Source organism: Chinchilla lanigera, unplaced genomic scaffold, assembly GCF_000276665.1.
Source record: "Chinchilla lanigera isolate Chin_1 unplaced genomic scaffold, ChiLan1.0 scaffold00013, whole genome shotgun sequence".
NCBI lineage: Eukaryota > Metazoa > Chordata > Mammalia > Rodentia > Chinchillidae > Chinchilla > Chinchilla lanigera.
The window spans coordinates 20,154,070-20,169,162 of record NW_004955414.1 but is presented as its reverse complement, the minus strand read 5'-3'; the positions used below and the strand labels follow the sequence as shown (position 1 = coordinate 20,169,162).

The window sequence follows — 15,093 nt, the reverse complement described above, 5'->3', positions numbered from 1 at the left end:
ACAATGGTTGTTGCGTTACATACTGTTATCCTCATATTGATTACTATCTTGCTACTTCTTCTTAGCTCTGCCTCTTAAATACCATGGTAAAATTTGTGCCTTCCAGGCTACAGAAAATTTACCTTCCAGTCATGGCCAGACAAGGATTCCATTCTCTTTCTGAGAAATGCATTGCTCTTTCACCCCTCAGGCAAGCCACCCAACGGGTCCGCACTCAAACTCTATACAATTGTGGTCCACAAACCAGGATATATCAAGAAATTCATTTGGGGCCCCTTTTCCTCATTGCCTGTTCCCAGCCAGAAGTAGATGCAGAACAGATCTCCATTCAAATGTCAAAGAATGGATTTTGTTAATCCATCAGGGGTAAATGTACAGTGCTACATGGAAGAGGCTATTTAGGCCTCCATTTGGCTACCCCATTTGGCTTTACACAAGAGTCACTTACTTTGCTTCAAAATGAGTTGATATAGAAAAATGCAGAAAAATATCCATTAACTTTTTTTTCTGTAACAAGCATGATTATTACCCCAAACCCCAGGCTCATACCTTATCAGAAGGCTGATATACTAAGGCTTGCTGCCCTACTGCAAAAATGATATATATTGCCAACCTCAGGAGACAAAGAACACATGGCCCTATCCTATCCTAACATTCTCTTCCCGTGCTTGTGTGCCTTATCTATAGTTTTCAGGCTTAAAACACTCTTGTAAAAGCTCTCTGCCTTCAGCAGACAGTGTGACAGTCTCTGAGAATTTTCCCACTGCTCCCTGGTGGTATACTCTGTAAATCTGTTTCCTTGCTCTGCTTTGGTCTTGGTAAATTTTTCGGTCATCCATATCACTCTACATACACTGTCTCACATGACACTGAATAAATAAATAATCCCCCAAAAAAACTGGTTGTGTGATGTTGAACACAATTCTTAAACCAGAAATTATCATCAATGCAAAAATCACATGGCACTTGACATACTCATCCCACACATGTGCACTGCATTCTTTTTTTTTACAATTTCTCAACTTTATTTTTTTATTTTAAAGAGAGAAAAAATAATACAAATTATACAGAATTTCAAAACAAGATGATAGGAAATTAACAATGGTTATTATATTGTATTCTTATATTTCTTCTTTGTGCTAAGAATTTTCACCTGCTTTACTCAGGTCCAGAAATAATTTTTTTCTGTAAAATTTTGTTTATATAGTACAAAGCAAATTTGTGTCACTTATGTTTGGTCAAAGAGTAAAGGTAGGATATATATCAGTATGCTAAATGTACCAGAGAAAAATAGAATTATGTGAAATCTATAAACAGGTGATAGCTAAAAGAAAATGTGTGTGTTAAGAACAAAACATATATCTGATTTAATTTTATCATAAGTACCTTTTACCCCATAAATACATAGACACAGAGGTACTAGGTCCTGTCAGTTTTCTACACTCTATTTTACAGTAAGATAATATCTCATATACTAATACTGGAACAGTACTACAGGACTTACTGAATCTTGTTCATGTAATCATTAATTGATTAAAAAATATTACTTAACATTATAAGAATATTCATAGGCTATCATGATTTCCTCACAGCCACCTACTCTGCTTTCTCTAGGTATTCTTTTGTCTAGATTTTTCCTCTTTCACTCAGCCCAATCTCACTCTGAAGAGTCAGTTTCTCCTTCACTCTTCACTTCCACTTTTTCAAGTAAACTTTGCCATTGCCTTAAAAAAAATATTTGTAAAGGTAATCTGTATAAACAGAAAATTTGTCATCACTAATACTCAACTCCATTTTCAAAGAATAAAAAGTATAATATTACTTAGTTGCATTGGTTTTTGTGACACCAGATAGTAAAATGCATAAATTTTAAAAAAAGTAAAGACGGAACTAGAATGGCTTTCATTATTCCTTTCTTACAAGCCTTGTCCACCTCTGTAATTCATAAAATGGCCATCTGATTTCACCATAACTTCTGAAAGTCTAAATATGAATTTTTCTAGTGTCAAATTATTCTGCACCTTCTGTGTTTTTCCAGTCCACTAAGAACTGTCCTTTCTCAGCTGGCACATTTGAATGATCCGTTTTCGTATCTGCTTGGTCTTCATGCTGTACACAATGGGGTTTAGGACAGGGGGGAGTAGGAGGTAGATATTGGCCATGAGCGTGTGTACTACAGGGGATAAATGTTTCCCAAACCTGTGGATCATGGTGACACCAATTAGAGGAACGTAGAAGAGGAGCACAGCACAGATGTGAGAGAGGCAAGTGTTGAGGGCTTTGAGTCTTTCAGCCCTGGAGGCGATGCCCAGCACTGTCTTCAGGATGAGTACATAAGAAAAGAGAATCATCAGGGCATCAAATCCCAATGTCAAGATGACAATAATGAGCCCATAGAGGCTGTTGACGCGGGTGCTGGCACAGGCAAGCCGCATCGCATCTTGGTGAAGACAGTAGGAATGAGACAGGACATTGGAGTGGCAGAAGGGCAGCCACTTTATGAGGAAGGGAACAGGGAAGACCACGCAGAAGGCTCGAATGAGGACAGCTATTCCAATCTTTGCAATCACACCATGGGTGAGGATGGATGCATAGTGCAGTGGGTCTCAGATAGCCACAAATCTGTCAAAGGCCATTGACACTAAGACTCCGGATTCCACTACTCCAAATCCATGGATAAAGAACATCTGTGTGATGCACGCATCAAAGGCAATTTCAGAGACACTGAACCAGAATATGCTGAGCATTGAAGGCAAAGTGGACATGGAGAGACTAACATCGGTCAGAGCCAAGATAGCGAGAAAATAGTACATAGGCTGGTGGAGACTCTGATCAACCTTGATGACTGCTAGGATGGTTCCATTTCCCAGGAGCGTGAGGCTGTAGAGAAATCCCAGGGGAAAGGCCATCCATGGGTTCTTGTCTGGCATCCCTGGGATACCTGTCAGAATGAAACTGTGCTGGTCGGCATGTGATGCAGTCAGGTTCTTCATGGTGCTTGCACCTTTGGGTAAAGCTGGACTCTCCCACTTATCTTGCAGTTTCTAAATTGAAAATATACTATCATATGAGATAAGTAAATAGCTTTATGAATACATAGATGCAACACAGAAGGAAGAATTAAATGAAAAGCCAGTATTTGGGTGGTTGTTGTATCATTTGTCCTTTTGCTTCCTATGTAGTTATATGTGATGACCTCCCTTCTCTTGGCTTTAATTTGTTCATCTGAAAAATAAAGACAAAGCTAAACACCCAGTGTCTATACAGTAGAGAATTTGCATCTCTTCTCCTTTTACAGTTCTCAAGGTCTGGCAGGAGAAAAACAGTCATACCCGTGTACTTAATAGCATAGAGCAGTTAAGTAATTTTAAAACCCACTAAATTCGCAATGCTAATACCACATATACACCTCCACACAAACTCCAATGTTGCCACAGACCAGACCCACATCCATACAAGTCAGTGTGTGTGTTAAAATTATTTTCTACCTGCCTAGGTATTTATACCACAATATTTATAATGAGCTACATGTACAAGTAGACATATTAGTAGATAAAGTTGTTCGAACTAGCAACTGAACAACTTTGGTCTTCACAAACTTCAGAAATGTATAATTTCTCTTAACTTCATTTTAAGACAGCCAAGAACAGCAGATAAAATTTACTGGCCTGTACATACCACATATATGAAATACAATAGTGTACCTCTCACACAGCTTTTATTTTGAGAGTCTCCTAACAGTAGAACACTGGGAGCCATTCTTTAAAACTCTTACTACATCTAACAAACTTTTAACCAATTTCCAAAAGTGCCTCTAAAACACATGAAAAATTTATACCCTTTCTATTTTAATAACCAATAAATAGTGTATACCCTTTATTTCAGACTCCCTAGCTGGTGTTTCTGCACCCTCTTGTGCCCTCTTACAATGCATTCTTTATTCTACATCGTAATAAAGTTGTTTTACTAAAAATCTGATTTATTCACCACAAGCAAAATTCCTTTAAAGACTTCCAGTGTGCTTAGAACACAGCCTTAAATCCGAATCCTAGCCTTTAAGGTACATCATGATTGAACTACTACTTACCTCCCTAATTCCAACTGAAGCCTTTTATTTTCATCTTTGGTCTCCTCAATTCAGCCGAATTTGCTGTCTTTAACTACCTGGATCTTACTAAGCTATTTCCTGATGCAGGGCTTCCACTTTCCCCAGTTTCAGGCTTTCCCCCAATCCTGCTAGTGTCCCCTTTAGACTAGCCTGTCTATCCTTCCCAAGTAAAGCTTTCCCAGTGTCTATGCTGGTTTAAGTCTCCTTAGTATGCTGTACTCACATTCTGGGCTTTTCCTCTTATAAAAGAATATAGTTAATTAAAGACTACATAAGTACTTGTTAAATGCCTATCTCTCCTACTAGAAGTTAAAGTCCATGAAAGAAAAATATATTTTCTTGTTCACCCCCTCATAGTGCATATGCAGAGCACATATGAGTATTTCCATGTGTGCTGACTCAAGGAAGAAAACAATGAATAAGCATGGATAGCCGAATGTCAGACTTGTTTTACGAAGTCCTGAAAACTCTCAAACACTTCCCTGATCTTCAGCATTGAAAAATCACTACTAAAGGGGAGAATCTCTTCTTCTAAGGAACCTTTACAATAACGTAAGTGGAGAATTTTTGAGACAAATAGTATTTTTTTCTCACATGTCTACTTGATAAAAGAAAAATCCCATGAACTGATCTGGGAACTCTTAAGTCCAGGATGGGACCGGGCCCATAAAACCAGGTGGCTTCACTGCTTCTTCTATCCCTTCTTTCTCTGCTGTAGAAGGAGGATTAGCTGTTTGGGAAACATGATCACAAACAAGTTATTTTTCTAATTCTAATTTCTCAAAATCTTATGTCCACTTGTGGTGAGCCTTATAAACAGACACCTGGCTTTTCTCCAAATAAATTACAGTGGTGAGGTTTCAACAAGCTGGTTTGATGCCTGCCTGATCCTCTGGCTGTACTTTGAGGAAGGAGTTTGTTATTTTCTCCACATTAGATGAGAGCTTTACACTTCTCCAGGCTTGATGATCCTTCATCTCAAGTAATTCCAATGTCTACCTGTTTGGAATAGTCATTCGGCTAGTACCTTCTGGACATTCCTCTTTGTAAGTCCTTGAAAAATCTTCAATAATCTGTTATCATTAAAGTCTCTAAGTCACCAAGGCCAGCTAATGCAGTGCATAAAAATTCTTAATTCTTATTTTGCCCTTTCTTTTCATTGCTTTTGACTACTTTTCTTGACATAAATATATTTCATCCAATCTTCTTTTTTTCTCAATCCTATTACCATTCTCTATCTTTTCTCCTATTATCCTTGACTATTCTGCATCCTCTTTTCTCTACTTCCCAATGAAATTCTTGTTTACTCTTTCATTTTATCTTCATGTTTCTCCATGCACTGTACCCTCTCCCACAGTATATGTTTTCTTTTATTCCTGACAACACTTGCATTTCAATTCTTTCCACCACTATGTGGTGCTCTACATGATTCTCCTGTCTTACTCATCTCCCTTACTAGAATTTCTGTGAGAATTTATTGAAATATTACACATAAATTTTCCTACACAGAACTTGCTAAGATGAGCTTATTACCTGTGAGTTCTAGTTCTGAATTACTCTGGCTTCTGTCTTTCCCTGAGACCAGCATGCAAAGCACTTATGAAGAAGACTCAAACCTCTAGTGGTGTCAGAGGCCAACATAATTCTACAAGCATTTCATAACTACCCCGGGAAGTGTCTCCTGAGGGATGTCATGTAGCGCTATCTGTGCACCTGGGCTATTTCATCCTGGCTTCCCTGAGAAGGCTAGAACTCTAAATCTTTCCATCACCTGTCAAGCTATTCTATTTTTTTTTTTTTTTTGCTTTTGAGAGAAAAAATAGCAAAATATCAACAATGAAGACAAAAAACAGTACAAAAACAATAAAAAGATGCAAGATTTCTTCTTTTAATATGCTGAGCAATTATTTCATTATGGTTGTCATTTCTTTTTTTACCTGAGTGAATATTTCTGATCTGATTTCCTCTACAGCCTGATATAGTTGTTTCTTTACTTCAGTTGCTATCATTTCAGAAATTTCAGGTGCATGAATTCCATATTCTTCCATGTTGATGTTTCCTGGACTTGTTCTGGGTTGGGTAGAGGTCTGAGATTGCATTTTTCTCCTTCTTTTTGTCATTTTAAAATCTCCCTAGGTTTCCCAGTATTCAGGGTCATTCCTGCAATGGTGGTGGGAGGCAGAGCATGGGGTTTTGGGCTTCCAGAAAGCAAACTGGGGCCTCCTGGAACCCAGGGTCCTTCATGCAATGGCATCAGAGGGACAGAGCATAGGGTCTTGGGTTCCCAGGAAGCTCACTGAGGCATCCTGAGTCTGAGGGACCTACCCTCAATGGAAGTGGGGGAGGCAGAACCAGAGGGCCTAGGCTCCCAGTCAGCTCACTGAGGCTTCTTGGGTCCCAGCAACTTTCTTGTAATGGTGGCAGGGAGCAGGGTCAGAGCAGGCTAACCTTTCTTCAGTCAACACATCTCAAGGTTTTCTTCATTTTTATTTATGTATTCTCTCTCTCTCTCTCTCTCTCTCTCTCTCTCTCTCTCTCTCTCTCTCTCTCATAAGCGCATTCATATATGAACAGTATATATTTATTCAGTACCTGTGGAAGAGGTTCCATTTCTAAAGATAGCCAGGCTGCTTAAGGAATTGAGTTCCAAAGTTTGAGGAGATAGATGTTTGAGGAGATAGATTTAAACATTATGCAATGTGTACATGTATTGAAACATTACATGGAATCCTATTAGAATGTATGATTTTTATGTTTTTATATATCAGATAAAATAAGTTTTAAAAAAATCGATTTCCAGCTAAATCATCTGACCTATTATGCACTTGCCAAGAATAGTATATTGACATATCTACTCTTGAGTTTTTGGATAGTAAAGTCCAACAATCTGTCATTTAAACAAGAGAATTTATTGCTTTCTAACCAGGTCATTGAATTTCTTCCTGTTTGAATTTCCTCATTTGTAAATTCAAGATGATGTGTAATGTATTATTTACTGCATTATTTTTTAAAATGAGGTGCAATTACATATACAGGTTTATCATATTGCCTAATGCAGTATTAATTGCTTAAAAATATTTGCCATTATGGTCACTAATCAAATAATACTTGTTATAGATGGAATGCTCTAAGTTGCTATTCAAGATAAGGTTTCAGCTGAGCTTAGAAAATTACCAGTCCTTCTAAACCCTTGCTACTCAAAGTATGACCCTCAGAAAAGTGGTGTAAGTATTCCAGGGAATTAAAATGTAAAATTTGCCTTTCAACCCAAACCCACTTAATACATGCATTTTAACAAGACCTCCCAAGTGATGTGTACACATATTAACATTTGAGAAGCAGTATTACAAGCCACTCCTTTTAGTTAATTCACTTCTGCAGGTATCAGGGCTATGGCATTAGTCCTCAAAGAGAGACAAGCATTCAGAAGCTGATCTAGCTAATAAGGTGACATATAGGTCTATATTCAGTTCTGCTAATGATATATACATTATGAGCTTGATTTAAATACAAAAAAAGTGCTACAGTGAAGAATATAAGTCTGTTGAAATCAGGAAGTCGTGGACTTATACTTTTCTTAAAAAAGAACACATCATAAACTTCCTAGAAATGGAAACTTTATATTAGGGAAATGGAAAATACTACAACTTGAATCTTAGTGTAAGACAGTGTTTGGAGATAATTTGGCAAAGCCTTAGTAGTCTTACTAACAGGAGCAGAAAAGTGGGTAGCCTCTGAAAGCATTTGGAGTATCTGCAGTTTCAAAGCCCTCAAGGGCAGCCATCCAGAAGTCCTGAAGCCATGCTTCATTGTCCCAGGTTTTCCCAAATATGCTCCTGACCTTAGAGTAACCAACCATCCTGGCTAAACATACAAACGTTTCTGGAGCTCTGTGTCTCTAACTATTGTCTTCAGCCTGCTTCTCAGCCCTGTGTCACTGCAGAAGGTAAGTGTGTCTTTAGTGGCTTATAAAGAGACCTTCAAGTACTCATGCCTAGACTCCAACTATTTAATAGCACTCAATCTCAATATCCTTCTTCAGGGCATCAATACTGCTGGGAATAAACCAACAAATTCCACTGACTTTGTATGTTGTTTTCTCCTTAGCACCAATGTCTTCTTCATCACACCTGTAGCAGTGTTTCCTTCCACCAGGACATCTTCTTACTTCACCACCCGTGACATACAGTACTTAGCCATGGAGCCCCCATGCAAGAAATCGTCTATGACATACTTATTAACTAGGATAATATCTTCATCTCCCAAGAAATTTAAAGACTCAGTTTCAAATCTGCATCTTACCTTCTGTTTTCTCTGACCACTCCTAAGTACTCTAAAAACTGGTCCTCACAATCAAGTCATACGTGTGTGATAAAGAATGGAGGATATGCTTTAGAGGGAGTCTGAGGAGGCTTAGAGTTATTGGAACATGGGAAGAAAGTTTTTACATTTTTCTACATTTCTAAGTTTCAACAAGGCCTTGTGGGTCTTAAGAGCCCCGGTTCTCTGTCAGAAGTGTCCTTCCTCACAGGAACTGACCTACTTACACCCTTAAAATAGTGAGTCATACCTTCTGTAAAGTGTGACCTCAGTGGTAGATACTAGATGGCATCAGCTAAGGCTCTGCTATAAAGACCTACTAGGTGCCTTTAAAGTTTCTACAACAACCTCTTGTACAGTTTGCACACTCTTCACCTTTTCTGTTTTGGGGGTCCATTAATGCCTCTTGGCCACATGCCAATTTCACAGTTTTTACATAAAATCCAAAATTGAAGGAAAGTGATATTTCATAGCTAATTTATGTGAAGTTTGCACAATCTTTGGAGGATGCAGACAAGATTAACTTATGTGCTAGGCTGAATTCTTTATGATCATAAAATTGGCCTCAATTTGCCTCACCCTAGTATATTCTGCCTCAGAAAACCTAAACACCTGTGCTATACAAAAATAGCAAGCTTTCTATGTTTCAAGATTTTTGCCTAATTAGGTATTTTTAAATCATTTCAGGAAATTCTGGGCCCATAGGCTTTGCTTTCTCCTATTCCCAAGAAATTCCCTAACAGTCAATATCTTGAGCACAGACTCGAAGCATCTTCCTCTGGCTCCAAAACAGGATGGAGGTGGATAAAACAGAAGAATTAGCTTATGATTGCTAATCATAAGGAGAACACTTGCTCAAAACTTAGAGCAACAGAAGAATAAGGAAAGACCATCACAATAGTGACACAATAAAAGTTATGGAGGGAAGAAATATGCATATAACTAGGACCTGGTTTTCTGAGAATTAGAACAATTCCCATTAATTAGACTAACCAAGACAAAACTAAAAGTCAAATTTTCTGGTTGTCACACTCTGCTCTTTACTATGTGCTTGAGCAGTGACTATGTGTACCTAAAACCTCATATATTTGATGTTTTCCTGTTTAGTTTGTGGAGTTACAGGATGAATAATCAGACATAGATCTAATCTAAGTTTATACTTTGTCATCCCTCTCAGAAAGGAGCAGTGAAAAGCAGATTGTTGATCTGTACTACCCCAGTCTTGGGAACAATGGGCACACCTAAGGACTACTGTGCTGGACATGTTAAATCCCCAAGTCGGACCTTAGGAGAGAGGCCTTTCATCTGTTTGACAGTTAAGGAAAATGAATGTCAGAGAGACTCGGAGACTTAGAGGGGTTATTGTAACTGAGACTGATTCCTGGATTACATGAGGAGGTTTGGCAATTCCGTTGCTTTTGAGAACTTCAATTTCTTCATCTGTACAATGGATATAGGGATTGCTACCATATTAATTATGTCAGTAATTTTCAATAGTAGCTAAGTGCTTCATGCATATTAGCAGTCTCTTAAGTATTGATCTAACATATAATCTTGGGATAAAGTCAATTTATATACAAATTATATAAACATATCTTTATTTTATGCTGATCCATTTCCATGAACACAGTACATTATGAGCAAAAGTTATACAGGTTGATCAAAAATCATGGAAAGTTTCTGTAGGGAAGGGAAGGTTTTTCCCTTCCTTGGAGTCTTCACATATTTTAATCCTGGAGAGAAAAATACAAGAAGTGCAATACCAAGTAAGACACAATTATTTTCTCATTTCCCATCTTTGAGCCTGTAATTTTTGTCAGGCCATATTCTGTCATGAGTGACATCTCCATATGTATATGCAAGCCAGTCATCTACAACACATGTTCAATTAGTACGAGTTTTAGTAGCATCTTGATGGCTAGTGATTAACTTAGGAAATGTTTCTTATAGCTAAGGTAATTTTGAAAATACATAGTTTATAGAAAGTACACTTAGTAAAAAGTATTAGTATATAATACTACAATGTGTTGTAAACTTCAACTTAAACACTGAGTTAGAGGCCCTAAATAACTTTGTATGCAGTCCATAAGCAAGAATGTCTTGTCCTATTTCCTCAAATATAAAATGTGAACAATATCTCATAATATTTCAGAATATCTATAAGAATTACATGAAAAGTACTGAATAAACACTTGTTATTATTTGTTACTGATGTCATTGTTGGTTTGCTTTCTTTCCAACTCAAATATCCTCCAGATGGAGGACGGTTATCTTCTGTCTTTAGAACTTAATTCCATACTCAATTTTGTCATTCCTTTGGAACTATAAAGATTGGCCCTAATATCTCAGAGTTCTTGACAGGTTCCCAATTGGGAAGAAGCCTTCTATATTCAAATACCTTCCTATCCATTAGCTTATTTCAGAGAAACGAGGGAGCAGCAGTCATCTGATCTTAGCTCTTATCTTCAGGATTTGAAGAAGCCTCTCTCGGATCTGCTTGGTACGTACAGCATAGACAATGGGATTAAGGATTGGAGGAATGAGGAGATAGAAGTTGGCCAAGAGAGTGTGGATTGGAGGAGACACATGGTGACCAAATCGATGAATTAGAGAGGAAACAGCAATGGGAACATAGAAGATCACGATGGCACAGACATGAGAACCGCATGTTCCCAAAGTTTTAAGCCTGGCCTCTGGCGTGGCAAGCCCCATTACAGCCCTGAAAATCATCACATAAGAGGTAGCAATAGCCATGGAGTCCAGGACCAGTACCACAAACCCAATGCTCAGCCCATAGACATTGTTGACTCTGCTGTCACCACACGTCAAGGTGATGACAGCCATGTGTTCACAGCAAGAGTGGGAGATGATGTGGCTTTTGTAAAGAGGAAGCCTCAATCTGATCATCAGAGGCAGTGGTCCAATGTAGAGAACTCCTCGGAGGAAGGCAGCCAACCCCAAATGACCCACCACTGCATGGGTGAGCACCGTGGTATGGTATAGCAGGTTGCAGATAGCTACATAGCGATCGAAAGCCATGGCAAGAAATATGCCTGACTCAACAGTAGCAAAGCAGTGGATAAGAAACATTTGGGCCAAGCAAGCATCTAAGCCAATATCACCAGCACCAAACCAAAAAATGCTCAGAAGTTTGGGCATAGTGGAAGTGGACAAAACCAGGTCAATGATAGCCAGCATGCAGAGAAAGAAGTACATGGGCTGGTGCAAGCTGTGTTCTACCCTTATGACAGCCAAGATGGTGACATTTCCCACCACAGCCACCAAATACATGGAGCTAAAGGGGATAGAGAGCCAGATGTACAGGGACTCCAGCCCTGGAATGCCCATGAGGTGGAAGGAGCTGGGTACAGAGCAAGCATTATGAAATGTGAGCATGGCTGTTTGTAAATGAGCTTTATCATCTGTGCCCCAAAATGCAGCAGAACTTGTGTTTCCTGGAAAGAAAGGACAACACTTCACTCTTACATCATATAATACAAAATAAAGTCATTAACTAGACGCTATAAACTTTTAGGAAAAAAGTTACAGAATTTTATACTATAAATGTCATATTATACTACAATGTCCATGAAATTTTAACAAGCACAGCAAAAATGCATACTTTAATAAATGATTATCTTCTTGCAGCATGACACACAAGTAGTGATGTTCTTCTATCAAGAATGAGTTGACCTCAGCAGCTCTAGGCCCTTCTGGTATCTACTTCTGCAGGCATGTTATGAGGTAACTATTGGGACTGTATTATAATGCTTTACAGTTCCTGGAAGAAGTTGAGATACCAGTTCAGACTTTGGGGACCATCTAAACTCTACAGTAAATAAAAGTTTAAGCCTGGGACTCTTGTTAACTATTGGATGACCTGAATTTTCTGATCTTCAGGACAAAATCACCAGGCAGAGATGTAGGATACTGAAGGCAGGGCTTCGGGAAGGTGCAAATAAGGTTATTTCTGAAATGTGAATCCTCTGAAGCTCAGTTTGGGTATCTAATAACCAATGGCAGAACTTAGCAAGGGTCTCCTCCCTCCTTCATTGAGGCTGAAGGTAAGATTCCAGAAGCAAAGGTCATCACCAGGAAGGAAGAAAATATATTCACCATTCAGTGAATATAGTGACAGAAAGAATAGAGTGACAGAAAGCCCTAGGAAATTACTATTTAGCCAAAAAAAATTTTAAAATGTTTATTCATAATCCAGAGCAACTAGCTAAAAGGAAGATATTTTCAGAGAAAAGACAAGAAACAATTTGTGCTGTGGTGTCTTTTTTTGTCTTTGGTGCCCACTCGAAAGGATCAAGCAAGAATCTGTTTTTATATGTGTTAAAGAACTTGGAAGAAAGATAAGGAGCATCTGAGAAGCTTTGTCTACTGCATCTTGAATCTAATTAGGTTAGACTATATCAGGATAATCAGTAATCTCATTGAGGAGTATTCCAGATTCTGACTTCAGATCCTGTCAACTAGAGCTTAAGGAAACTACTTTATTCTGTCAGTGAACAATGTTTAGCTTTGCTTTAAAGCAAACTTTTTAAAAAACTGTTTCCTGAAGTTGTCATGAGATTATATGAAGTGTGTCAGACACTTAATAATACTAAGCATTAGCCTTTTTTATGCAGTTGAGACTGATGTATCAAACCTAAAATATGCTCAATAAACTGCAAAGAACTTTGATCTGTCTATCTCCAGGGAGCTGTGTCTCTGGGAAAATGACCACCATGTAAGCCCACTTCAACAACTTGATCTTGCAGGTTTCTCTCTCTTTCTGTCTCTCTCTCTCTCTTTCTGTCTATCTATCATCTATCTGTCTATCTATCTATCTATTTATCTATCTATCTATCTCTCTGTTTTTTGAGACAAAGTCTCACTACATAGTTCAGGCTTTTCTGAACTCACTATGTAGCCCAGCCAAGACTGGCCTTGAACTTCCTGTGATCCTCCTGCTCAGCCTCCCAAGTGACGGAATTACAAGCATGTGCCAAGAACTTCTCTTTGTAAGATAGATTCACGTTAAGATTTTCAAAGGCTATTAAATGGGGACAGTGCTGGCAATATCTTTTAAAAGGGAAGATAAACGCCTGTCATGGTGGCTGGGAAGAATGCGGAGTCAAGGGAACTGGCCTGTGAAGTCACGAAGAAAGGTGGGGCAGAGGCACAGCTCTAGGAGTCTGGCTTGTCTTCCTTATCCTGTATTCACGGTGTTCCCCTCTCCCTCTCTGAATGATGCCTCCAGAATCTAACAGTTCTGGACTGTGTCATCCAGATTGGCCTCTCCTCTGGTTTCCAAGTGATCCCAGCCAGTGTGAGGCACTAGCAGGAGTTCAGATGTTAATACTAGAGGTCAGAGACTGGCTCCCAATTCCTTTCCCACCAGGCATGCTTGGCAGTGTCTTGTCTTCTACAAAAGGCCCCAACTCCTGAAAAGTGACCCTTCTCATGTTCTGGTCCCTACATCTTCCCTCACCTGCTAAGGTCTGGATTTGGTAACACTGCCCGCTGTTAGTCCTGACACTTCACCGCCCCTGTCATCTTCCTCACGTCTCCCTGTACCCCTGCATAGAGTCCCTTCACTTGTCCCCAGGTTGGCCATACCACATGCTCTCTTGTGGATATTAGGCCAGGCCCCAGCAGCACACCGCCTTTACCTATCTCTTGACATGCAGATGGCTTCCTTAACAGGACAGAGAATCTGAGATAGGACAAGCGATATAACTAACTCTTGAAGCAAAAGATCTGTAAGCCCAAAGTCTAGATAAGTAGTCTGTTGTAACATGAATGTGTCATATTAAGCAGAACTGTAACATGGAAAGTAATAGTTTTCCTTTATTTCAGAACAGGGAGAGGACTTGAATGGAAAAATAAGTAGGACTTGCCTGGTGAATTTTTCTGCCCCCTGATTCTTCTGCGTAGGTGTTACTCCTGTGTTGGAGGAAGTTGTTTCGGGTCTATCTTCCCTTCCAACACCTTTCAGGCCCCTTCATTACTGCCCTTTGGAGCTGGCTCCCCTGTGGGTTTGGGCAGAGCAGTGGTGCTACAGGAGGATCTCAGAGGCCCCAGTCACAGACAAGGTTAATGTAAACCTTGGGAACAATGGACATGAAAGAGATGACTTTTGTCAAAGCCAGTAGACATTTGTTCCACCACAAACCACTGTAGAGTCAAGCCTAATGTTCTCAGTCCTTCTAGACTGACCCACGGCCCTGAAACAAGAAACTTGATTTTTCTTTCCTTCCCCATACCCGAAAACACACACAATGCTGTTTTCCCGATGGATATTCCAACTCCATTTAACCTCTTCCTCTTCCTATCTGTCTATGAACACATCTTGAAACTGAAAAAGATTCCCACGATTGGAGAGATGTGACTTGGCTACTAATGAGGGTGGGCTGTACTGGTTTTTTCTCCCAGAGACCTAATATTAGTACTTCCTTAAGCCTTCCTAGTCAGAAGTGGCCCTGAAAACTTGAACACACCCACGAGACCGTAGCAATTCCGTGCAGGGATAATAAAAGTGTAAGGAATTGCTGCAGATCAACCCTTCACTAAGCTCCCTATCCAGACATATTCACCATAACCAGCCACAGCTCTTACCAGTCCACACACTGCTTCTTACTGAATATTTGTTTCCCAAGTGTATCGTGTTCTTTTGC

General features: G+C 39.2%; 2 protein-coding genes across 2 annotated transcripts; both read right to left on the bottom strand.

The window, feature by feature from the left end:
* Positions 1-2,042: 2,042 nt before the first annotated feature.
* On the bottom strand, positions 2,043-2,993 carry LOC102022185 (olfactory receptor 51H1-like). The gene is given in 1 exon segment (XM_013511716.1): positions 2,043-2,993. A coding segment is annotated over 1 exon segment (951 nt).
* A 7,877-nt stretch (positions 2,994-10,870) lies between these two features.
* On the bottom strand, positions 10,871-11,824 carry LOC102015624 (olfactory receptor 52M1). Its single transcript, XM_005380049.1, has one exon. It carries the CDS (start codon positions 11,822-11,824, stop codon positions 10,871-10,873), a length of 954 nt encoding a protein of 317 aa, XP_005380106.1.
* Positions 11,825-15,093: the final 3,269 nt, after the last annotated feature.